Below are 25,483 nucleotides of genomic sequence, written 5' to 3' on the forward strand. Positions count from 1 at the left end.
TTGTAAGAAGGAAGACTATTGGTATTTCATGGTACCCGTGGTTCAGGTAGCATGAACCTCCCGACCGGTTAAGTATAACACTTTACCTACCTCATGCTAAGCCTCAGTTAGATCATATCTTCTACTCCACTGACCTCCAGTGCAGCATTCAGAATACTGCTGGCTACTTATCTGGAGATCCTATCACGCACTGTACTCTGGTGCCCTATACAATGTCTGGTGTAAGCACTACATTTTTCATCAATACACTGAACCAGCAGGGGGTGATTCACAGAGCTATGAAGTTGTATCGAGAAATGTAGTAGAATTCAGCTCTAGCTGTGAGTGGAGTATAGGGTCCCAGGAGAAGCAATGTATCTGTAGGTTTACACTATAAATGTATGTCCAAGAGTAGAGCTACAGACTTTACAATATGCTGTAGTGGGATCTTTGCGTAGGGGCTAAACTCTATGCCGAACATACAAAAGAACGGTATAAAGATGCAACGTTACCATGAGAACCAACCAAATTAGTAAGACAAATCTTGAGGATGTGGAAAGGGTTAAGAGCTTAATACTTAAAGGGGTTTCGAGCAATTTTCATTGATGACCTAGCAATCGGGATAGGCCATAAATAGTTGATTGACTGGGGTCCACCACTCAGGACCTCGGCTGATCATCTGTGTGGGCGCTTGATGTCAGCGCCGTACCGCAGTGTATGAATTGGAAGCAGACTATTCCGACCCCTGTTTAGTGTGCGGCACTTGTACTTGCAGGTACAGATGTCATTGATTTTAATGAAAGCTGTGTTGCAATTACCAGCGTCACCCACTAGACTGGGGCTAGAGTGATCTGCTTCTGCTCTGTACACTGTGATGCGGCGCTGACAACTGGCAGGCACCTTGTCTCTATGCCAGGGTTGGAAAAGTTGATCAATAGGGGTCCTGAGCATCAGGCCCAAGCCGATCAACTACTGATGACGTATCCTGAGGATAAGTCATCAATAAAAATCGGATATAGCATATTAACTGCACAACTGGCTGTGTAAACTAATTAGCAGCCATTCTGCCTAGAACAAGTGGCATGATTGTGAGCCACCGCCCACCAGCATCTTGCTTGAAACACTGCTGCAAAACAGCAAACACGGATTCCACAGGGGATCTGGGTAATTCAGATGCTTCGCTTTTCATCTTGATGACTCAAAGTTTTTCTGGAGGAGATGAAAGACTGTCCTAGCAACACGACGATAACCTATCGCTGGCTGCCTACCAAGCCTGCATCAGTATGCCTGGTAGGTGCTCTGAGATCATACGTCTCCAACAGAATGCTAGTCAATGCTTAGCGAGTGATGGCAGAAAGGAGGAAAGTTCAGCTCCATCTCTGCAGCTTTATTAATCGGCACAGTAATGGGAACATCAGACTTCTATCGCATCCGTTTAACCTGCGAGTTTTATGCGTGAAAAAAAAATTGCATTTTGTTCAGGTAGTTGAAATGGAAAAAAAATGCAGCGCAGTGGAATGCAAACTGCATGGCATGTAAGTGTGATGCCATTTTTTTCATGCACCCATAGGAAATAATGGGCGATTCTTGCAACAGAATTCTCCCCAAAATAGAACATGCTGCGATTTTTCAATACCAGTGCGAAAAAAAATAAATGCCCAAGTAAATTAACCCATTGATTATTTCAATGTGTCAGTTCTCTGCATCTTGCAATCGCTCAGAACTTGCAAGTTAATATCGCCTGTGTAAATACAGCCTAAGGGCTCCTTCACACGGGCGCTGCTGGCTGTCTGCAATGGGAGGAGGCAGGACAGGGCAGGAAGTGTGCTAAACTCCCTCCCACCTCCCTTTTTCAGCAGCTCCCATGGGAGTCTATGGGACCAGCCACTGTATTCCGTCCTGAAGATAGTTCTAGAACTATCTTTTCGGGCTGACGTAAAAACGGCCAAGCGGAATGCGCACTGTATGCGCTATTTTTTCAGGCCGACCATTTTACGCACCGCAAAAACGGCCATCTGACCTGAGGCATTGGAAACCAATGCATCTGATGGGTAGCGTATATCGTCCGGACGTGAAAATGGGGCCGATATACGCTCGTGTGAATGAAGCCTTAAGACTCTTTCACATGGGCGATGCGTTTTTCGGCTGGCAGTACTGTGGCTGATAAAAAGCATGAACAGGAAAAAGCCGTGGCCAAGTCACGACTAAATCTTGCGTTTCACACGGCCTGGTGCGGCATATAGACGCCACAAGCCTGGAATTCCTTCGGCCCGCCTGACATAGTTTAGCAGCGCTAGCTGCAAAATAGACGCAATAAAACGCTTGTGTGAATTTCGCCTAAAGGTACCGTTAGTATTTCTCTCTCGGGTGTTACATTTAGCTGATTATTTGCTTAACGAGCTTCATTAGCCCTAGATCTAAGCACAGAGGGGCAGAGTTAGCGAGTGTTTTGGAGTGCAAAATTAGACGTAAGCTCTATTTGCGATAAAATAATGCTACTTTTAAACAGGTTCCCCACTCCATGCCACTTTTTCAAAAAAGGGGAGTGGCTATCTCAAATCAACACATTTATGTATAATTTATGCCAGAAACTGATGTAAATTATACCAGCTTTAGCTGGTATAAATTTCTGCGTAGGCACACAGAGGTACCAAGACGTGCCTATTATATGAATAGGCGTGCGTTTCTTCATATATTAGGTGCATTGTGCGCCGACAGGGATCCGGGCCTTAATAAATCTCCCCCATAGTTTTTTATAAATGTTAATTGAGTCTAGGGGGTGGCACTCGTCATCTCTGTGAAAGGGTCATTTTCGTCATAGTGTCTTGGTTGTTAAGCGTGGCCGATGGATAGAGCAGGACATAGATATGCTGTATAAGTTACTCAGGCAACCTTAACTTCAGCACCATTACTAGAACTTCTGTCTGCAACTTACATTTACAATCAAAATTATTCAACTACCATTGCAAATTTGGTTTATTTGCAAAATTTACTAACATTCCTCATGGACAATAGGCTCCAGTTCACTAATATCCTATAACCTTCTTCAAATATCACCAAAGATTTTCTACGGGGTTCAAGTCATCCGACTAGGACTGCCACTCCAAAATCTTTCAGGACTTCTGAAACCAAGCCTTCGAGCTATGCTTGGGATCACTGTTCTGTTGGAAGGTCCAATTGACCCAACCTTCGGCTTCTTCACAAGAAGCATGATGTTTTCTCCTAGGATTTACTGATACTTGGTTGAATCCATCTTGCCTTACGAACTCTGCAGGTTTCCAGTGCCAGAGGGAGCAAAGCAGTCCCAGACCATCACCAAGCCACCGCCTTGGTGAAGTGTAGGCAGCGTCTTCTTTTTAGCGTAGGCTTCATTCTACTTCTGCCAGACATAACGCTAATCCATAGACCCAAAAAGTTCCAGTTTTGTTTCATCGTTCCTAACTAGTCTGTGGCTTATGTATATGGTTTGGAGTATATTGAAGCAGACTTTTCTTGTGCTTCTAAGGGCTCAGTCACACGGGTGCATCCGGGCGCCGATGCACCCGTGTTACTGCAGGATAGGACGGCTGCAGTGCAGGTGTGGACGACTCTCCGCACAGCCGGAAGAAAGAATACATGACCGTCTTCTTCGTGCAGTAACACGGGCGCATCGGCGCCCGGATGCGCCCGTGTGACTGAGCCCTGAGTCAGTAGAGGGGTACGACTTGCAGTTTTGGCATGAAGTCCTTCAGCAACCTATTCTTGCAGCAGGTCTCTTGCAGTCACTTGAAGGTTTTTGAGCACCTGTCTCCTCTGGAATTTGGTGGCAGCCGGTGATGCTTTCCTCTTTTTGTCATGTCCAGATAGTGTAGACAGTGCTCATTTAAAGGGATATTCCTACCTCGGCCTTTCATAGCAGAAATGGGAAACCGATGTTAGGGCTCCTGCACACTTGCGTTTTTCTTGCACGTCTTTTTCACGCGATTGTCAATGGGACTTTCTAATGTTGAAAATGCGTCGCAAGTTGGTGCTCTGCAATTTTTGTGCGATGTGTTTTTAACATTAGAAAGTCCCATTGACAATCGCATGAAACCCCCCCCCCAAAAACGCAGCGATATCGCGTGAACCCCCCCCCAAAAAAACGCAACTGTGCAGGAGCCCTTATAGTTACTGACCACCCAGCTGGAGCTTACGGAAACAGCCGAACGCTTCAGCGTAGCTGTCATTGAAGTGAATGGGAGCTATGGAAACAGTTTAGCACAGTGCGCTACTTTGTTTGCATAACTCAGATCCAATAATCCAAAGTGACCCTTTTGACTCCCTTCTTCGCTCTACAGGCTATTTCACACAAGCGTTTTATCTCGGCTATTTTGCCGTAATAAACCGCCAACCAAAAATTCATGCGATCTTCGGCCGCGGGGTCGTATTTCACAATGATTACATTTTGTTACATAGAACTGGAAAAATCCATCACCCTACCCTGTGAAAGTAGGTCACATTCTCCAGATATCTGCTGTCAGTGAATGGAATTATATATTTAGTACTATATTCAATGTAGTATTACATACCAGCAATTCAAATGCCGACAATACAATACAGGGACATGCTGAGCCTTTAGCGGCTCTCCACTCCGAATCAGAGTGAGCAGGGTACTGTCCAGGGGTGTAACTACAGGGGATGCAGGGGATGCGGTTGCACCCGGGCCCAGGAGACTTAGGGGGACCATAAGGCCTCTCTTCTCCATATAGGGAGCCCAGTACTATGAATAAAACATTATAGTTGGGCGCCCCATTCCAGGTTTTGCATCGGGGCCCAGGAGCTTCAAGTTACACCTCTGGTACGGTCTATTGTCATAATGGCACAAGACAGAGAGCGCTGCACTGAAGGGCAACAGTAACACAAAAAGGCAAAAGTAAAAGACACAGTGTATACTCTAGACACGTAATGAAGCAAAATAATTGAAATGTGGGACCCCGTAATACTATACTGCAACAGGGCACCTTTACAACCAACGTTCTACACTATCTGCCAGGTTTAATGGTTACCACTAGAGATGAGCGAACACCAAAATGTTCGGGTGTTCGTTATTCGGAACGAACTTCCCGTGATGCTCGAGGGTTCGTTTCGAACAACGAACCCCATTGAAGTCAATGGGCGACCAGAGCATTTTTGTATTTCGCCGATGCTCGCTAAGGTTTTCATGTGTGAAAATCTGGGCAATTCAAGAAAGTGATGGGAATGACACAGTGACGGATAGGGCAGGCGAGGGGCTACATGGCGGGCTGCATCTCAAGTTCACAGGTCCCACTATTAAGCCACAATAGCGGCAAGAGTGCCCCCCCCCCCCCCCCCCCCCACTGTCAGCATAAAGATCGTCCTCCTCTGGCACAGCTGTAACAGCTGTAGCAGAGAAGAACGATGTTTGCCCATTGAATTCAATGGAGCGGCAATACAGCATGTTCCACTGAATGCAATGGGCTGCCGGCGATCGCAGGATGAATGGTCGGAAAGGGGTTAAATATATAACCCCTTTCCTGCAATTCATCCAGAAATGTGTTACACTAAAAATATATACCGGCGTATAAGGCGACCGGGCGTATAAGACGACCCCCCAACTGTCACCTTATACGCCGGCAATACAGTGGAGCAAAGAATAAAAAGCATTACTTACGTTTTTAGATGATCTGCGGCGCTCCTGCAGGCTGTCACTCCCTCCTGGTCCACGGCAGAGTATTGCTTTCTCTATGAAAGGCTTTAAATCCCTGCCTCCAGAAAGACACGTGCCTTCAGCCAATCACAGCCAATGACAATGATGTCATTGAATGGCTGTGATTGGCTGTGTTTCTGGAGGCGGGGATTTCAAGGCTTGAAATCCCCGCCTCCAGAAACACAGCCAATCACAGCCATTCAATGACATCATTGTCATTGGCTGTGATTGGCTGAAGGCACGTGTGCTTCTGGAGGCAGGGATTTAAAGTCTTTCGTGGAGAAAGCAATACTCTGCCGTGGACCAGGAGGGAGTGACAGCCTGAAGGAGCGCCGCAGATCATCTAAAAACGTAAGTAATGATTTTTATTCTTTGCTCCACTGTATTACCGGCGTATAAGGTGACAGTTGGGGGGTCGTCTTATACGCCCCGTCGCCTTATACGCCGGTATATATTTTTAGTGTAACACATTTCTGGATGAATTGCAGGGAAGGGCTTATATATTTAACCCCTTTCCGACCATTCATCCTGCGATCGCCGGCAGCCCATTGCATTCAGTGGAACATGCTGTATTGCCGCTCCATTGAATTCAATGGGCAAACATCGTTCTTCTCTGCTACAGCTGTTACAGCTGTGCCAGAGAAGAAGGATTTGTCTTCTATATGTTCTCAATGGGGTCAGCGCTGCTGCCGCTGGCCCCATTGAGCGCATATAGAATGCATCCATAGCGAACCGCGGGAGGGGCAGACTTTCATATCAGGCGGACACCTTATCTCCCCAGCCACTCACAGCAGGGGGGTGGTATAGGGCTTAAACGTTGCAGGGGGAAGTTGTAATGCCTTCCCTGTCTTTATATTGGCCAAAAAAAAGCGCTAACGTCTCAGGGAAGAAAGTTTAAGTAACCCGGACACCGCATGGTGTTCGTTACGGATAACGAACATACCGAACACCCTAATATTTGCACGAATATCAAGCTCGGAAGAACACGTTCGCTCATCTCTAGTTACCACTACTGAGGAGTTAAAAATGGCACAAGTGCATTATAAATGAGGGGCGCTCCTACATTGTTTTTGGCCCCACCCACAAAATAGAAAACTGAAAAAAAATACGTTCAAGAATACTATAAATATAGTACACTACAAAACTGTAGCCAGCTATCCGTGATGCTGCCCTAACACACAGCTCTGCATCATACGCTCAGCTCTTTGCAATACCCAGTCTAGCCAGTAGGTGACGTGATACAAGGGAAGAAAGTATAATTTACTACTGAAAAAACTGCCTGTTGACAATTAAAGGAGTTTTTTATTTAAATCTGTCTTCCAAAACATAATAAGACAGCTCATACTTACCTCTCTTGGTTCCCAGCATGTCCCGCGTTATGCCCGTCCTCCGTGCCCAGTCTGTGTTTACAAGATGCAATCAGCCAGTGTATGGGACATCACAGGCTGCTACAGCCAATCACAGAGTTCAACATTCAAGGTCTGTGATTGGCTGCAGCAGCCTATGACGTTCTATAAACACGCTTCTGTAGCCTGTGCACACAGCATCAGGGAGGAAGTCCGGAGCTGCTTACAGGGGGATATGCAGGGAAGTGGGCAACAGAGTAAAAAAAAAAGTTTCAAAAATTGGTAAATAGGAGCGATTCGTAAACTTGTATAGGATTACGTACTTATTACCAATCAAAGCTGGAATAGGAAACAAAATGGTTGAGTTTAAATTACCAACCAGCATTATAGTCCAGAGCTGTATTCATAATTCTGCTGGTTGTCATTGGAAACAATTAGTAAGCAAGTTGACAGATCCATCCCTAAAAGCTTAGCTAAGCTCTCCTAATGCAGGACCCGTTAACTTTAGCTTGTCTTAATATTATGACCTGCAAATAGCCAGCACTGACCCATTTTATCGACAAAGTACCTACCTATGGAGTAGTTCTAAAGCACCACAAAGTCTATGCCAACCGATAAGTAGTCACGTCTATAAGAAATACTATTCAATGTATAAAATCTATCGGCTGCTATACAAACTTGCTTCACCAATAATAGCTTAAACATAATGATATAAAATACTGTACCCATCCTTCTTGTAGAACTCTAGCATCATGTTATCAGTCGCCACGCTGAGGGGTCGCCTGGCTTGGTCGTGCTGCTTGCGGTCCGAGTGATCCATATCCGGAGAGGGCATGGAGCTGTAGTTGGCATTGTGGTTGGTGTGTACGGGGCTGCCGTAGTTACCCGTCACATTAAAATCTATCTCTGTTGGCAAACAAAAGTATTATGGAGATATCATTGAGACTGTTTTGTCTTAACCAACTTCTCGAAAAACATAATAGAAGTACTCACCTCACCCGATCTCCTGCTGCACCCGTTCATCCACTGCTCCCCACTTCCTGCTGCAGCAGTGAAGATTAGAGTTGAGCGAATGTACGCTGCCGAGCTTGATGCTCGTTTGAGTATTAGCGTACTCGATGGTGCTCGTTACTCGAACGAGCATCAAGCCGAGTTCGACCCCGCCCCAGTCTTTGGCTCCTCCCTGCTGTAAAGTGCCTGTTTTGGCCCCTCCCCGCCGTGACGCAGCGCGCGTCAATGGAAAATGTTTCGTCTGGCAGGCAGGGGACAGAGGGGGAGAGAGAGAGAGATAGAGAGAGAGAGGGAGAGAGAGAGAGATAGAGAGAGAGAGAACCAAGAAGAAGAAAAAAGCTCGGGACCCGGCGTCCCACATACAAAAATGCTCGAGTCTCTGATTGTAGTCAATGAGGTTCGTTACTCGAGTAGAACTCTCAAATTTTACGAAAAGTTCAACTCGAATAACGCGGACCAGAGCATTTGGGTGCTCGCTCATCTCTAGTGACTACTGCAGCTAGTCAATGATCAAAGTGAGCCAGTGATTGGCTGGAGCAGTCACGTCTCTGGTGTTGATGACGTCATCATTGCAGCAGGAGGCGGAGGGGGACTGATAGCTGGTGGAATGGGAGCAGCCGAGGATCATTGGGGTGGGGAGTATATATTCTCTTTTGTTTCTGATCAAGTTGCAAATATTCGTGAGGGGCTGAATAACCCCTTTAACTCAATAAGAATTACATTAAAATGTGAAAAATGTTGAATTTATGTCTCAAGTTAATATAGTTGTCGCAAAATTCAGGTACCTTAAATGCCTTTTTTACCCTTAATGACACACAGTTGCAATCAGTTTTATTCAACCCTCACTGCAAATTAGATCTCTTCTCTTTACTTACTGATATTTCTAACATACAATCCAATGCTATAGTCAAAGGCCCAGCCAGTCCAGGTATTTGATGTGTCTTATCTCAAGAGCACCTGATGTAACTAGCAAAGCTGTTGAAAAGTTGCATCAGGTGTGGGCGAGAAAACACCTGATTTACAAATGTGTATTCTTATGACAGATTGTATTCAGGAGGCTTGAATGATTCTTAGACTGCAGCAGTCTTTAAAAGCTGCATTGTGCTGGATTTGAAGAAAACACTTGTTATATATAGAGATGAGCGATCATACTTGTCCGAGCTTGATGCTCGTTCGAGTATTAGGATGCTCGTTCGAGTATTAGGGTGCTCGAGATGCTCGTTACTCGAGGCGAGCACCACGCGGTACTCGTCTCGATTAAACAAGCACTGACCATTGAATTCAATGGAGCCGGCAATACAGCCGGCTCCATTGAAAGCAATGGGCTGCCGGCGTTTGCGGGATGAATTGTATAAATATATAAGCCCTTCCCTGCAATTCATCCAGAAATGTGTAAAAATAATAAAAAAATATATATATACTCACCTGGTCCCGGCAGACGGAGTTCAGCGCGGCCGGCCTGCAGTGGGTGTGAAGGGGGTGTGAGTCAAACATGCCCCTGATTGGCTCAGCGCTGAGCCAATCAGAGGCAGATCTCACTCACACCCATTCATGAATTCATGAATGGGTGAGTGAATGCTGCCTCTGATTGGCTCAGCGCAGCTCTCAGCTGAATGACAGCAGTTCAGCACCACAGTGCAGGGGACAGCAGGAGAACACGTGGCTGTGCCCAGGCAGCTGAAGGGAGGTGAGTATCTATTTTTTTTGTTTTTAAAATCACTTTTAATTCATTTCCAGGGAATGGCTTATATGTAAAGCCCTTCCCTGAAAAAGAATTCAGATGTGCCAGCAGACCATTGTCTCCAATGGAGCCGCCGGCAGCAGCAGCGGCTCCATTGAAGAGAATGCCTGCATTTTTATTCTTTTTTACACTAAAATCTTTCTTTTTCAGGTAAGGGCTTATATTTTTAAGCCCTTCCCGAAAATTGATCCCGCGCTCGCCGGCAGCCCATTGCTTTCAATGGAGCCGGCTGTATTGCCGGCTTCATTGAATTCAATGGGCTAACATCGTTCTTCTCTGCCACAGCTGTTACAGCTGTGGCAGAGGAGAACGATCGTTATGCTGACAGTGGGGGGGGGGGTCTGACTCTTGCCACTATTGTGGCTTAAAAGTGAGACCTCGGAGCCCGAAATGCAGCCCTGCATGTTGCTCCTCGCCTGCCCTATCCATTTCTGTGTTTTTTACATGACTTTGGTGATTTGCTAAGATTTTCACAAATGAAAACCTTAGCGGAGCACCAGTCATATACAAAAATGCTCGAGTCGCCCATTGACTTCAATGGGGTTCGTTACTCGAAACGAACTCTCGAGCATCACTGAAAGTTCGACTCGAGTAACGAGCACCCAAGCATTTTGGTGCTCGCTCATCTCTAGTTATATATGTTGTGTTCAGCTAATTATATTTTTCTTGCTTGATTGCTTGTAAATTGGTAAAGTTTGTAAATTTGGCAAATAGACCTAATTTGCAATGGTGGTTGAACAATTTTTACTGCAATTATAGCTCATTTTAGCCTTAATGACCAATAATTTTTTCTCATCTGTCATAGTTTTTTTCTTAAATGTAGTCATATAGCAATGGCCGATTACAATAGCGTTGGTTTGTGCAGCCACTCGGGCCATGACACTCCTCGCGGGGCACATGGCCATCCAAACTGCCCACTAACTATAACAACTTAGAAAGGTCCCTTTATTCCATGTTGTGTCTTCAGGGAACACCAAAAGATCTGCTCCAGATGTGGCCGCTACAAGAGGAGCGAAGGAGCTGTCTCACAGCCTGCTCCAAGTCGTTGCAGGGAGGTGGGACAGCAAGCGGAGGGACATGGAATCCAGTAGGGGGAATGGAGAACCTGGCGGCTGGAGGCAGGAGGACATCATAGAAAAGCTATGAAGCGAGGAGATAGAGGCTATACAGCATTGTTGAAAAGGGTCTGCAAGTACTATAGAGGAAGAGACGGGCAGAGACATGGGCAGGTGGGCATCAATACTTACAAACCCATGTTCCAATTAGGTACTTCTAGTGGGCAGTGTTAAAATTCTATATTTTTGGGTGCATTTTTATCTGAAACATGAAATAAGCAGTTTTGGAACACTTTATATGACACAGGGCCATATATTTTATGGGTATTTACGGGAGAACAATTTATGACATTTCTTTATTCCAAACAATTTAGGGGAGCATCGCATTTATGTAGTAAACTTGGTTCTTCGATCATTTCTACGTACCCTAGTAAGTTTGGCTCTGACACCGTATCTATACCGTAAGCTTCGTTCTTGTACCTTATCTATGCCTATGTACTAAGCTTGAGTCTGTTACCGTATCAATGGTTCTGGTACTATATCCTTGTAGTAAGCTCAGTTCTGGTACCATATACATGTAATAAGCATCAGGTCATTTTAAATCTTTAAATTTTCATACAGCCAATGACCCATCGTAGACTTAATTGGTCCCTAAATAGGAGGACTTGTTTTTTGCGGGATGGGTTGTATTTTTTAATGGCACCATTTAGTAGTACATAAAATGTATTGAATAACTTATTTTTGGTGGGGAGATGAAAAAAAACTATTTCCACATTGTTTTATTGATTTATTTTTACAGTGCTGACTGTGGTATGAATAATATTCTACTGGTCATTATAATTAGGGCGCCTTCAGACGACTATATTGGCCGGGTGCCAATATACGGCCTCCCTCTCTGCAGGGGAAGGAGGCTGGAGGAGCCGGGAGCAGTGCACTGAGCTCCTGCCCCCTCTCCGCACCTTGCCACTATTTGCAATGGAAGGGGGCGGAGCTAAGTTCCAGAACTTAGCTCCGCCCTGCCCCTCCCCCTCCCATTGCAAATAGTGATAAGGGGCGGAGGGGGGCGGAAGCTCAGTGCACTGCTCCCGGATCTTCCAGCCTCCTCCCCCTGGAGGGGGGCGCTGTATATTGGCACCCGGCCAATATACGGTCATGTGAAGGCACCCTCATGGTGATATTAAATATATAGATTTTTTTTTTATATTTTACTACTTTTCCACAATAAACACTTTTTTAAAGTTCCATGAGGACTTGTTTTTGTCTGTGGGACAAATTATATTATTTAATTGCAATATTTTGGGGTACATATATTGCGTTGTCTAACTTATATTTTTTGGGGGGAGGGGTGGGGGAGAATGGGTATTAAAAGGAAAAAAAATTCCACCATTGTATTTTGGCTTTTATTTCTACAATGTTCACCATGAAGAATAAATAATATTATGCCCATTGGGGGCTGAAGTGGATTTATAGACAGCTGAGCACTAGATGGACAATACACAACGTCATTATCTCTAGCCCGCACACTTGCACTCACCGCCTGGGAAGAACCAGTCAGCATGTTGTATTATAGGTTCAATGATCCCTACGATCTGTAAGGACACCGTGGTCATCATTTCAGTGATATTGCTGCATGAAGGGAAAAGAAGAGGTAAAATAATTACAAGTATAAAACATCATAATGAGAATGAGTCTTCTGCCTTCACATCTGCATTAATTTTGATTTTATTAGAAATGTGGGAAAAGGGTTTTTTTTAATACTTTTTTTTAACCTTTTTAGATAAATAATAAAACTTTTTTAAAAAACAATTTCTACATTTTTTTTGTCTTTGCTCGCTTCTGCAGTATAATGTAATATGATAGCATTACATTAAACCGTGAGATGACAGGCAGTCTACTAAGCCTTCAGAAGTTCTGAAATGGTGACTGAACAGCAACCCGCGATCTGAACATGGCGGGGCTGTTCGGGACCTCTGAAATCCGTTCGGAGCACTTAAATGCTGCTGTTGAATTGAAAGTGGCATTTACAGGGTTAATAGCAGCGATCAGCGTGAGCACTGCTCATGGCTGTTGCGGGCAGTTATCAGCTGTCATAGACAGCCAACACCTGAATTGTATGGAGTGGGATCGAACCCTGATCTCTGTCTATACAAACCCCAAACCTCCATGACATAACTGTATGTCATGGAGCGTTAAAGAGTTAATTCGGACCATTTTTATACAAGTGAACAGTCCCACCATCCTATGCAGGATTTCCAGGAGTGCCAGTAAGTAAAACATTAGCTCCTACTATTGTGAGACTCTTCCTTAGTTGGGGTACATTGTCCCCAGTTGGCAAAAGCAGAAAGAATGGAATAGATAGAGCATCAGGTGGCCAGCCTAATGGGAAAAGCAAGGAAAAAGTATTCGCAGAGAAGTTTGGTCAGACCAGGGAACTCTTGTACCATAACTGAGGTAGCAAACCTCAAACCAGCGTAACGGTGGGTTCACACTGGCGAGGGAATCGAACCATTTCCCAGCGCTGCGAGGCATCACAAAATTATGTAGCCTATGGCCTCAAATGGCTCCATGCACATGTGATCTCGCCCTTTCATTTCAATGGGACCGGCGGTAGCAGCGGCCCCATTGAAATCAATGGGAGATGCTCCCGGTCCTCTGCCACTGCTGTAACAAGAGTGGCAGGGAACTCCTCGTGGCAAGGATTTTTTGAGTGGCCTTGAAATATAAGCCCCCACAAAAAATAATCCATCATTGTTGAAAAAAAAATATTCATACATCACCTGGGAAGCGCTGTCATCTCCGGCATGTCTTATTGCAGATCACCGAAACTTTTCTTCACCTTCTCCTCTGGCCAGGGATTTAAAAATTCCTGCCCCCTGGAAGCGCTACCTCTGATTTTTTTTTTCAACAGTCATGGATTATTTTTAGGGGGGATGCTTATATTTCAAGCTCCCCTGATAATCCTCACCACGGGGAGTCCCTTGCCACTGCTGTCACAGCAGTGGCAGAGGACTGCAAGCATCTCCCATTGATTTCAATGGGGCTAATGCTGCTGACTCCATTGAAATGAATGGGAGAAGATTACTATCTCCTGCTGTGGCTGTGACAGGGGATTCCTTCATCCCCGCGGGGAGTCCCCCCATCACTGTGACAGCCACAGCAGGAGATTCCTTCAGCCATGCTGGGATGGGAGGCTGTTTCCCTGCAGAAACCCTTCGCATCCAGGGCTTCAGAAGGATTGCAACAGTGATACTGGGGCGTCAATCACATCCCAATATCGCTCTCACCAGTGTGCAGCAGCTCTTAGACATAAAGCAAAACATTTTAGCTCACAAAACTTCCGTTCAAGCATGGAACAGCAGAATGGAGAAAACAGCATGTTGGATGCACCAAATAATGAAAGCCAGCGGCATCTGTCAGAACCCATGGACTACAATGGATTCTGTAAGGTTTACAGCATTGTAAAGGAAAAAAATAGTACTATTTTTTCTGCCATTTATGATGGAACCCCTGGATGGGAGCTTCAAACAGAAATCTGAACAAACTAAAAATGAGAGAAAAATGGATACTAGATATCAAATTCACGGAGTGTAGAGTCAACACTAATCAAAGTTAGAGCTCCATTTTAATGTTCATCTCCAAAGTTCTTCTAAGCCTTTGTAGCTAGTGAGCAGGGTGGATAGGGGTGGGCGCTATTCATTTTAAGCTGGGCAATACCGAACTCCATCAAATAAATGTTATATATAAACTATGAGGTCCTAATCATTAGCCAAGCAACAGTCAGACATACAAGGCCACATAATGAGACAAACTATATTAAACAGCATCCAGGTCCAGCAGAGTGAAGATTGTCCACATCCTGTGTAATACATGATACTATTCCTGGTGGTCTAGGGTAGTGAAGGGGTTAATGCAAGAATCCCCGGTGGTCTAGTGCAGTCAAATGGTTAATTTTAGGAACCCAGATAAAAGGTAGTGGAAGAACCAATTCTACTGGTTACTCTCCTCTCTAGGCTCTAGTGTTATCCTGGTGTAATGGCCCAGTACTACGGAGACCCTCCTACAAAGTGTGTATGCTCAATGTTGTGTTGTCCGTGTCTTTTGTGTTGTGTGAGTGCATTGCATAACCTGCAGCATTGTATGTGTTAAGTGTCTGATGTCTGGGTAATGTATCTCTTTGTCAATCACGTGACTGTACTTTATATATGTGTATGCAAGGTGTGCTAGGGAGTCTCGAGTGACTTCTTTCTAAAGAGGCGTACAAGGCAGTTGTCTGTGGGTACCTTTAACCCATTAAGCTGAAAGGATGGCCTAATGTCTGCGGGCCCAATATTCCCCGAATCTCGGCAGCGTGTTTTCCGCTTGTGAGTGTGGACCGGTAGAGACAGAAAGGAAGGAGTGGTACCGGGCCAGGACCTACAGATAACGGTGGCTGTGGTTTCTCCTGCATCCTGTGAGTTCTCCCTGTCACATCACTTGTCAAGACGCTGCTAAATTGTTATTTACGGAAAGACGTTTGCAACCAAGTTCCAGTAAAATGACTAGTTGCCCGTCCGTTTCCGGAGGCTGTGTCTTAAATAGTACCCGTGTGTCTGGATTTATTCTGCCAACTAGGAATTCCCTCAAGGAAGCCAAGCGAGAGAGGGTTTACTCCTCCATCTAGGAATTCCCCGCTGCAGAAGAAACGGTGGCGTCACAAAACACAAAAGAGGACTAAAGGTAATCCCTGGGACGTATCACCGGTTACCCTCCAGGTGGGTGACGGTAGAGCCACCGTAACAAGGCCCAAACTCTATCCCGCTGTCTCCTAGGCCGTGGCCCGCTTCTCGGACGCTGCACTGGCTGCAACATGAGGTGAACAATGATGTTTCAGTTCCCTGCAGTGATCTCAGAAAGAAACGCAGGGAGGGACACAGAGGACTGTGTGGTTCTTATAGTACAGAAGCACAGTTTTCTCTATGATTGGACAGAGTGATTCACAAGCACTCTGCCTGGTCATTAAGAGGAGAGACCAGCAAATCTGTGGGTAAGTGGACTTTCCCTGAGGAGAGATAGCTTCTGGGCTGTGTGGCTGAGCAACTTAAAGGGAGCAATGCTCTGCACCTCACTGTTCAAATTACGTTTAAAGGCTTTTATCATTAAAACAAAGATGTGGCATTTGTACCTACGTCCCTGCTCCACCAACTCCTCAATCTATTTGCGTGTGCTTTTCTTCTTCATTATGGCAATCATAGGATGAGTCATGTGACCCAAACCTGCATGTTTTCACCGATTCCACTAACATCACCTTGATCCTATGCAGTAGCTTCCGGCCCGGGGCAGTCGACATCACATCACAAGTGATGTAGGCACACTGCATTTGCTGGAAAGGCAGCATTCCCGGCCATCTCTAAATACTAGCGCATGTGCTGTACTGCTAGGTACCCGCGCATGCACAGTTCAGTCTGGAGCCCACTCTGCAGCCAGTCTGGCTGCAGTGAGTGGGACGCAGCTTTAGACCTCTGATAATGGGAAGGGCAGAATTGGAATGTGAGGATTGCAAAGAAGCCAGCACTACTCATGCTGGGAGAGAACTCTGCTCTGAAGCCCAGTAGAGCCGCGGAGCCATGATAGGCCGTATCAATGAGACAACGGCACCGAGAAATGGCCAAATGGTGAGAAACAGCAGTCTGCATCACACTGTACAGTTACTAGGGGACATGCTTATTGCGTGCAGACCACAAATGCATGTCTACTGACAAAACCCCTCTGAATTTACCAGAAGGTCTGAACACTTACCCTTCTGCCTGTGGCCAGAGAAGATTAGGTCCCAGCACAATTGCCATATTGCTGGGAGTCATCTTGTTGGCATCCTGATGTTCCGTTAACTTGGACAGAAATTTGATTACATACCTGAAAGGAAATGAAAGCAGTTAAGAGTTTTTAGTGTAACAAGTAGCATGAAAAAGGAATAGTGCAAACGAGGCATCAAGTGCTAGAGCCAGTCAAGCCATTTTCTAAAATAATACCTGCACCATGCGAGGCAGACAGGCAGCAAGAGATTAGGGAGGCAGACAAAAGACTTAAGAGTTAGTGGAGGAAGACCGGAGTATTGGGTTCTTGGAGAACTGGGCTGACTTTGCTGCCGGCTACAGGTTCTATCGTGGGGATGGGCTACATCTTAAAGGGAAGGGTGCAGCTGTCCTGGGGAGAAGATGGCTAGAAGGTTGGAGGAGTGTTTAAACTAGGGACTGGTAGAAGGCCAATAACAGTATAGGAGGAGAAGATAGTGCAGATAGTGAAACAGGAACCATCCAGATCATTTTAAAAGTGGGGACGCTCTCATCCTCCACGGGACAGGGAGAATAAACAATCGGATCACGTCTGAGCTGCATGTTGTCCCGTCACCGAACAAAAAACTATATGGGACAGGAGGTTACCAATGTAAGACTCCATGAGGAGCCACTGGCTATTTTCCTTTTGACTCTCCCCTATGGTCAATGGCTGTGTCCTCTCTCGTCTTCATGTTTAGCAGGCTCATTGCTGACTCTTGCCATTAGCCCTCTCCTACCATGTGGGATAGCTGGTTAGCAGAGGCTTCTTCCTCGACTGATAACGTGTCTTGAGTGAGCAGCTTCTGGGAGAACATTCTTCAATTTACACAGTATGACTAGATAGAATAGATATGACTTTTTGATCACTTTTTATTCGATTTTTTTCTTGGCAACAGGGTGACTAAAAAAAGCGCATTTCTGGCATTCTTTTTTTTTTTTTCGGGACGACGTTCACGGTGTGCGGTAAATAATGCATTACTTTGATAGATCAGACTTTTACCGACGTAGCGATATCAAATATGTATTATTGTTTTATTATTTAGATTTTTAATTGTAAGCCAAAAGGGTTTTTTAATAAAAAAACTTTTATATATATATTTTTTAAATAATTAATAAAACGTTATTCTTATTTTTACATTTTCTTTTAGTCCCCAGTGGGGACCACAACATCCTCACGGGGATGGCTTGATAGGCATTCTGCCATGACAGCCCTGGGGCCTTTCAGAAGGCCCCCCGCTGCCATGACACCTGCACGGCTCTCCCGATTTCATCGCGGGGAGGCTGTAGATTTAAATACCGCTGTCAGATTTGACAGCGGCATTTAAAGGGTTAACAGCCCCGATTGGCCACACTGTAAGAAACAGCTGACACCTGCGATGTATGGATGGAGATAGCAGCGCGATCTCCCTCCATACACATCCTTCAACCGCAGGACGTAAAAACACGATAGGGTGGTCACTAAGGTGTTAAATGGGTTGTCCAGTGATAAACTATTAATGGCCTATCCTCAAGATAGGTCATCAATAGTAGACTGACAGAGTTCATTCACCTGGAACCTCCAACGATCAGCTGTTTGCTGGACTGGCATGCTCGTACACTAAGCTGATTTCTGCAGGAAGCAGGCAGCTCCGTTCTTACTGCAGTGGCCAGGCTTCGTATTGCAGGTTAAGTTCTCATTAAAATGACTGGCGAACAGCTGATGAGCAGGCATCCCGGGGCAACGGAAAACCTGCTAATCTCTTGATTACTTATACTGAGGGTAAGCCATCAATAGTTTACAAGTGGGCAACCACTTTAAGGCAATTAGGTCCATGATGGAATTATAGGAAGTTATAGAAACTTGATCAGTTCAAGAACAAATGTTTTACAGGCTTAAACCTAGAAAATATTGCAATTTGGACATATTAATCCATGCTCAATACTATTTGGAGTGACACAAGCCCTAAAAGTCTTCACAAAGTTAGTGGCAGAAATGATGGCATCCATAACAAGTTGGTGTCTTGTGTTGTACATGATGGACAGGTGTCCTTTTTTTCCCCCCTAACTTTTTCAACTATGAAATCTGGTATGGTTGTAATGGAGAATTGCTGTTTATTAAACTGATGCCACATTATGGGGAATCTGTACGGATGTTCGGTCAGGTTGGGGAATGGTAAGGTCATTTTAGATGCTGGCAAATCCTGAAAGCAAATTGCAATTTCTACAGTTTTGTTTTAAATTAACCCGTTTAGGACCAGCCACAGTAAATTTGCGACGGCTGGTCCTGGGCTTAAAGCCCGCCATATGTAAAATTATGGCGGTGCTTTAAGTCTCCTGCTCTGTAATCAATCAGAGGCAGGAATGAGTTATCAGCTGTTAGTGACAGCTGATAACCCGGAGCAGAAGGCAGGATGGGTTTTTAACCCTTTCTGCCTTATGCTTCCCTGATACAGGGAGGGTCAAACTAGACCCTGGCAGCTCTGCAAGTGACTAATGTCACTACAGGGGTTGCTTTCCCCTGTAACTGTGGCTCTTATGGATGCCCGAGCTACAGTGGGAAAGTGTCAAATAAAGGAAAAAAAAAATGTGAATGTCCCCCAGAGGTCTTACATGACGTCATGGGGGACATAGATAGTAAAAAAACACAATTACATACATCAGTAAAATAAAATTACAGAATAAAACAATAATATATACGCAAGAAAGAAAATAACCCAAAACCAACACAAACCAAAAACATTGCTATAAGCGCCCTGTAAACCAAAACCATACATATTATATATCCAAACATCCGAAGCAAATAGAGGAACCTGTTCCCATACTTTATTTTAGTGTAGATCTAAAAATAATTTAAAAAAAACTATAAATGTTAAAAAAAATCATTTTTTTAGCTTTTTACCCCCAATAAAACTAAAAAACGGAAAAAAAAGTCAGTGAAAAAGATATTTTAAAAAAAGTCCTATATGTCATGGAAAGAAAAATGCAGCAAAAATAATTTTGATAGCTAAAGGTAAAAAAATACAGCAGTAAAACCGCCACATGGGTAGAATCCCTAAAAAGAGTCTGGTCCTTAAAGGGGTTGTCCCGCGCCGAAACGGGTTTGTTTTTTTTTAAACCCCCGTTCGGCGCGAGACAACCCCGCTGCAGGGGTTAAAAAAACAACCCGCACAGCGCTTACCTGAATCCCGGCGGTCCGGCGTCTTCATACTCACCTGCTGAAGATGGCCGCCGGGATCCTCTGTCTCCATGGACCGCAGGGCTTCTGTGCGGTCCATTGCCGATTCCAGCCTCCTGATTGGCTGGAATCGGCACGTGACAGGGCGGAGCTACACGGAGCTACACAGAGCCCCATTCAGAAAAGAAGAAGACCCGGACTGCGCAAGCGCGGCTAATTTGGCCATCGGAGGGCGAAAATTAGTCGGCACCATGGAGACGAGGACGCCAGCAACGGAGCAGGTAAGTATAAAACTTTTTATAACTTCTGTATGGCTCATAATTAATGCACAATGTACATTACAAAGTGCATTATTATGGCCATACAGAAGTGTATAGACCCACTTGCTGCCTCGGGACAACCCCTTTAAAGTACAAAACAACCTGGTCCTTAAGGGGTTAATAAAACATCTCTTTGCTTCAGCTACCATAATGCTGCATCAATTGACTTTTCTTTATTTTATGTTATGTGTGGTCATTGTCTAAATAAATCAAATCAGCATAAAATTAACTTTAACCCCTTTGTGACATCCAATACACCATTTTACTGACCTCACTAATGGGCTATAAACCTGCCCATACATCTTTTTAAGGGTGCATTCAGACAACCGTATATCGGCTGGGTTTTCACGCCCAGCCGATATACGGCGTCCCTCTCTGCAGGGGGAGGAGGCTGAAAGAGTCGGGAGCAGTGCTCTGAGCTCCCGCCCCCTCTCTGCCTCCTCTCCACCCCCCTGCACTATTTTCAATGAGGAGAGGCGGGATGGGGGTGAAGCTAATTACTGAAGCTTAGCCCCGCCCCGTTACGCCTCCTCTCATTGCAAATAGTGCAGAGGGGTGGAGAAGGGGTGGAGAGGAGGCAGAGAGAGGGCGGGAGCTCAGAGCACTGCTCTTCCTGCCTCCTACCCCTGCAGAGAGAGACGCCGTATATCGGCTGGGCGTGAAAACCCAGCCGATATACGGTCGTGTGAATGCACCCTAAGGCAATAGCTTGGTTGACTCCTAAAAGCCAGGAATGGAGAAACCTCAGATCCTGGCAGTTTAACCCCTTACATACCACAATCAATAGCAACTGCAGCATGGAGGCAGATGACGGGGGGGGGGGGGGGGGCAGATGACAGAGGGGGCAGGGGGCTCTTTTTTCAGACATAATGAAATTGCAAGATACCAATGGGTTCCTATGGCAGCCTGGCAAAGGTTTCCATGTCTGCCATGGAATTCATTTTAATAGACTGCCATCAATAGGCCTAATAGAACGCACTGCATAAGTAATGCAGTGTAGTATCCTAGAGATCAAACAATCACCTCTTCAAATCCTCTACAGGAACTAAAAAGTAGTGTGAAAAAATAGGTTAATAAAGCCTAATGTACAGAAAAAATGCAGTAAAAAATACACATTTTTACCCACAAAAAAATAACATTTTAAAATGGATAAAATACTTAAAAAATGTTTTTTTTGCTTTTTTTTAAATCAGCAAATAATAGGTATTAGCATGATTACAATGACCCAAACAATGAAAATATTTTATTTATCGTACACGGTGAATGCTGTAAAGATAATTGTAAAAAAGTAATGCCACAATTCCTATTTTTGCCTCCCAAAACCACAATAAAAAGCTATCCAAAAGTCACATGTACCTAAAAATGGTACCAATAAAAACTACAACTTTTCCCGCAAAAAACAAGCCCTCACTGAGCTCCTTTACCGGAAAGTTAAAAGTGTTATGGGTCTTCGACTGCGACAATGCAGAGTCAGTTGTTTTTCTTAAAAAACATGTTTTTATTGTGCAAAAGTAGTAAAAAATAAAACAAAACATCTCTATAAACTTGGTATGACAGTAAGGGTGCATTCAGATGATCGTATATCAGCTGGGTTTTCACGCCCAGCTGATATACGGCGTCTCTCTCTGCAGGGGGAGGAGGCTGGAAGAGCTAGGAGCAGTGCACTGAGCTCCTGCCTCCTCTCCACCCCCTCTCCGCCCCTATTTGCGATGGGAGGGGGCGGGATGGGGGCAAAGCTAAGTTCCGGGCATAGCTCCACCTCTGTTCCGCCCCTCCCATTGCAAATAGTGGCGAGGGGTGGAGAGGAGGCAGAGAGGGGGCGGGAGCTCAGAGCACTGCTCCCAGCTCTTCCAGCTTCCTCCCCCTGCAGAGAGGGATGCCGTATATCGGCTGGGCGTGAAAACCCAGCCGATATACGATCGTCTGAATACGCCCTAAGGGTGCTGATCAGATAAGAAAGTTATGTTATTTTTCAATCGAATGGTAATCCAAACACACTGGTGGAATTTCTGGAGCGTTTTTCCATCTCTGCCCCAAAAAATGTAATAAAAGTTATACAACGCACTATATGTACCCCAGAGTGAGGCCAGTAAACAATCCATCGTGTGCCTAAGAAAACATACTGCTATGGTAATACGTTATGCCTCTTCCAATGCAACAATGAAAATCACTTGGTTCTTAAGGCAAAAAATAGGGTGGTCACTAAGGGGTTAATCAATAGTGACCAGACGTGTGGTCATTACCATCCAGGGCAGGACAACTCAATAACTTGAAACCCTAGGTTTTGCTTTGTACTTACTTGAAGTTGTTGTAATTGGATTTTGGTAGTTTCTCACATGAATTCCACAGAGCCTGCAGCCTCTTGTCCTGGTCCTGGATGCTATAGGAGGCAAAAAACCCCCAAAAACTTGTTATTTGTATAGCGCCAACTTATTCCACAGCGCTTTCAGGTAATTTTGATTTATTACCCCCCACCAAGCTGGGTACTCATTTCACCAACCTTGGAAGGCTAAGTCAACCTTGAACTACCTGAACCACGCGGGGATTGAGCTAACAACCTTGAGGTCATGAGCGAGAGCTTAGGACTAAATATTGCTGCCTCAACACTCTGCACCATACGAGAAAGATGGCTCTGTGACATTGACAAGGTGGGCCGAATATCTGTGGCGTATTCAGATGTAAGGACTCCACCACGTAGCTACTCTGCTGCCTTTGTGGGGTGCTGATGATTATAGGGATTGAACAATGCAAAATGTAAATAATTTAGTGAGACAGTAAAGAAGTGATAATGGTTGGGATGGCTGTTGAGCGCTGCAGCACCCATCAGTTGTGCCACGTACAGCCACTCTAGAAGCATGGCTACAACACTAATGCACCACATTACTCTTTTTAAGGACCATGCCCACCTTCGTAAGATATCCTACAGTTTCCCTAAAGAATGAATCTATATAATATGTTGAGTCACTTTGTACATATATTATTTATCTTAAAGGGGCACTCCAAGTTATTTCTTTTACATAGTTTTGGACCCCTGTGCCCAGAACTATATAAAAGAAATACTCACCAAAGGGCTGGTCCATCTCTTTGAGGCCTGGTGCTCGGTGATGTCCCGTAAACCTATCATGTGGGCTTCTATGTAGGAGCCCAAGATAAGCTGAAAGGACATCACTGTTGACGTCCCTGCTTGGCCTCCTATTGGTAGTAGCGGTCATGTGGGTTAACAAACCATGCATCCACTGCTGCCAAAGTAAACAGAGAACCAGAGCGTTGGCAGGGAAGCAGTGTACAGAGGGAGGCGAGTATTGCTGTTTGTTTATTTTAGCACACTTTTCATCCCCCTAGTGCCACAGTTACTTCACCAGCAGAATAGTGAGTGCAGCTCTGGAGTATAATACAGTACAGGATCAGTACCAGATAAGTAATGTATGTACACAGTGACTCCACCAGCAGAATAGTGAGTGCAGCTCTGGAGTATAATACAGTACAAGATCAGTAGAGAATAAATAATGTATGTACACAGTGACTCCACCAGCAGAATAGTGAGTGCAGCTCTGGGGTATAATACAGGATGTAACTCAGGATCAGTTCTGGATAAGTAATGTATGTACACAGTGACTCCACCAGCAGAATAGTGAGTGCAGCTCTAGAGTATAATACAGGATGTAACTCAGGATCAGTATAGGATAACTAATGTATGTACACAGTGACTCCACCAGCAGAATAGTGAGTGCAGCTCTGGGGTATAATACAGGATGTAACTCAGGATCAGTACAGGGTAAGAAATGTATGTACACAGTGACTCCACCAGCAGTATAGTGAGTGCAGCTCTGGGGTATAATACAGGATGTAACTCAGGATGAGTACAGGATAAGTAATGTATGTACACAGGGACTAAGCCAGCAGAATAGTGAGTGCAGCTCTGGAGTATAATACAGCATGTAACTCAGGATCAGTACAGGATAAGTAATGTATGTACACAGTGACTCCACCAGCAGAATAGTGAGTGCAGCTCTGGAGTATAATACAGGATGTCACTCAGGATCAGTACAGGATAAGTAATGTATGTACACAGTGACTCCACCAGCAGAACAGTGAGTGCAGCTCTGGAGTATAATACAGGATGTAACTCAGGATCAGTACAGGATAAGTAATGTATGTACACAGTGACTCCACCAGCAGAATAGTGAGTGCAGCTCTGGAGTATAATACAGGATGTAACTCAGGATCAGTACAGGATAAGTAATGTATGTACACAGTGACTTCACCAGCAGAATAGTGAGTGCAGCTCTGGAGTATAATACAGGATGTAACTCAGGATCAGTACAGGATAAGTAATGTATGTACACAGTGACTTCACCAGCAGAATAGTGAGTGCATCTCTGGAGTAAGGTGTGGTTTGTTGGAGCTCCTCAGAGAACCAGGGTGTGGTTGCAGTCCCAGCTGGAAGCCTGTTTTGGAGCCCAGGATCAGAGCACGTAGCTGGGCTTCTTGTTCTATGGAGTCACGCAATTCCCCCCCACCCGGCTTCGGTCGGAGGGGGGGGGAGTGCTGAGAAGGCAGCGACAACACCATCAGCGGCGCTGGCGGCATACGTGGTTTCAGCAGCAACAACCAGGAAAGCCGGAGCAGCTAGTAAAGCTGCGAAGAGAGAGGGTCCGGGTCGCAGGCGCAGTGACATGGCCCAGCAGGTTGGTACAGCCGCATCTGACAGCGCCGGAAGCGAAATGATGACCCGCAGTCAGACTCGCAGCCAAACGCTCAGCAAAGAAGGTAAGCCACAGTGGAGTGATCGTCGGAAAGGGGAGTCTGTGGTAGAGCTGGCCTCCCGTCTGGCCACCAGCATGGCGGATTATGAGCGAGCGGGGAGAGAAATCCTCCTGCAGAAGGAGAAGCTGCGGTCGGCCAGGTCACTGAAGGACCAGACCGCCGCTAAAGGAAAAAGAGATGCAATCAGCAAGTCCATACAGGACTGTAAAGACTGCATACAAAGGTGCAAGGAAGAGAGGGACAGGATTCTTGAGCAAAGTGGTCCCTTTAGGGAAAAATTAATAAACAGTGATAGGTTCTCCAAGATGGCGTCAGGACACAGCGGTCACAAGGAGGCTGATCACTCCAGCGATGGAGACAGCAGTGGTGACTGTTCTGAGGAGGACACCTACCAGGACAGTCTGAGGGAGCAGCCTGTCTGCTCAGGAGAGCAGACCCAGAGTGGCACTACAACCACCAGCAGCCTCCGGCCGGAGCAGGTTGCGCTGCCTCTAACCTCCGGGGATTCTGATCCAGAAGAAGATAAAAGCGATGGGGGCGCTTTAATAATGCAGCAGATAAGGCTGTTGGAATCCCCCCCTAATATGAGCAGCCTTAAGTTTGGTGATGATTTA

The 25,483-nt window shown here is 45.3% G+C and overlaps 1 protein-coding gene across 2 annotated transcripts in view; it reads right to left on the reverse strand.

Moving 5' to 3' along the window:
• Positions 1-25,483, reverse strand: part of ARHGAP44 (Rho GTPase activating protein 44) — a 160,247-nt gene that overhangs the window by 23,116 nt on the left and 111,648 nt on the right. For both annotated transcript variants that reach the window (XM_066588132.1, XM_066588131.1), the window contains exons 13-16: positions 22,402-22,482; positions 16,594-16,707; positions 12,353-12,444; positions 7,737-7,917 (exon numbers count right to left, since the gene is read on the reverse strand). In XM_066588132.1, the coding sequence (XP_066444229.1) occupies positions 7,737-7,917; positions 12,353-12,444; positions 16,594-16,707; positions 22,402-22,482 (468 nt within the window). The remainder of the gene's footprint in view (positions 1-7,736; positions 7,918-12,352; positions 12,445-16,593; positions 16,708-22,401; positions 22,483-25,483) is intronic.

The sequence above is a fragment of the Eleutherodactylus coqui genome, chromosome 13 (genome assembly GCF_035609145.1).
Source record: "Eleutherodactylus coqui strain aEleCoq1 chromosome 13, aEleCoq1.hap1, whole genome shotgun sequence".
In the NCBI taxonomy this organism is placed as follows: Eukaryota; Metazoa; Chordata; class Amphibia; order Anura; family Eleutherodactylidae; genus Eleutherodactylus; species Eleutherodactylus coqui.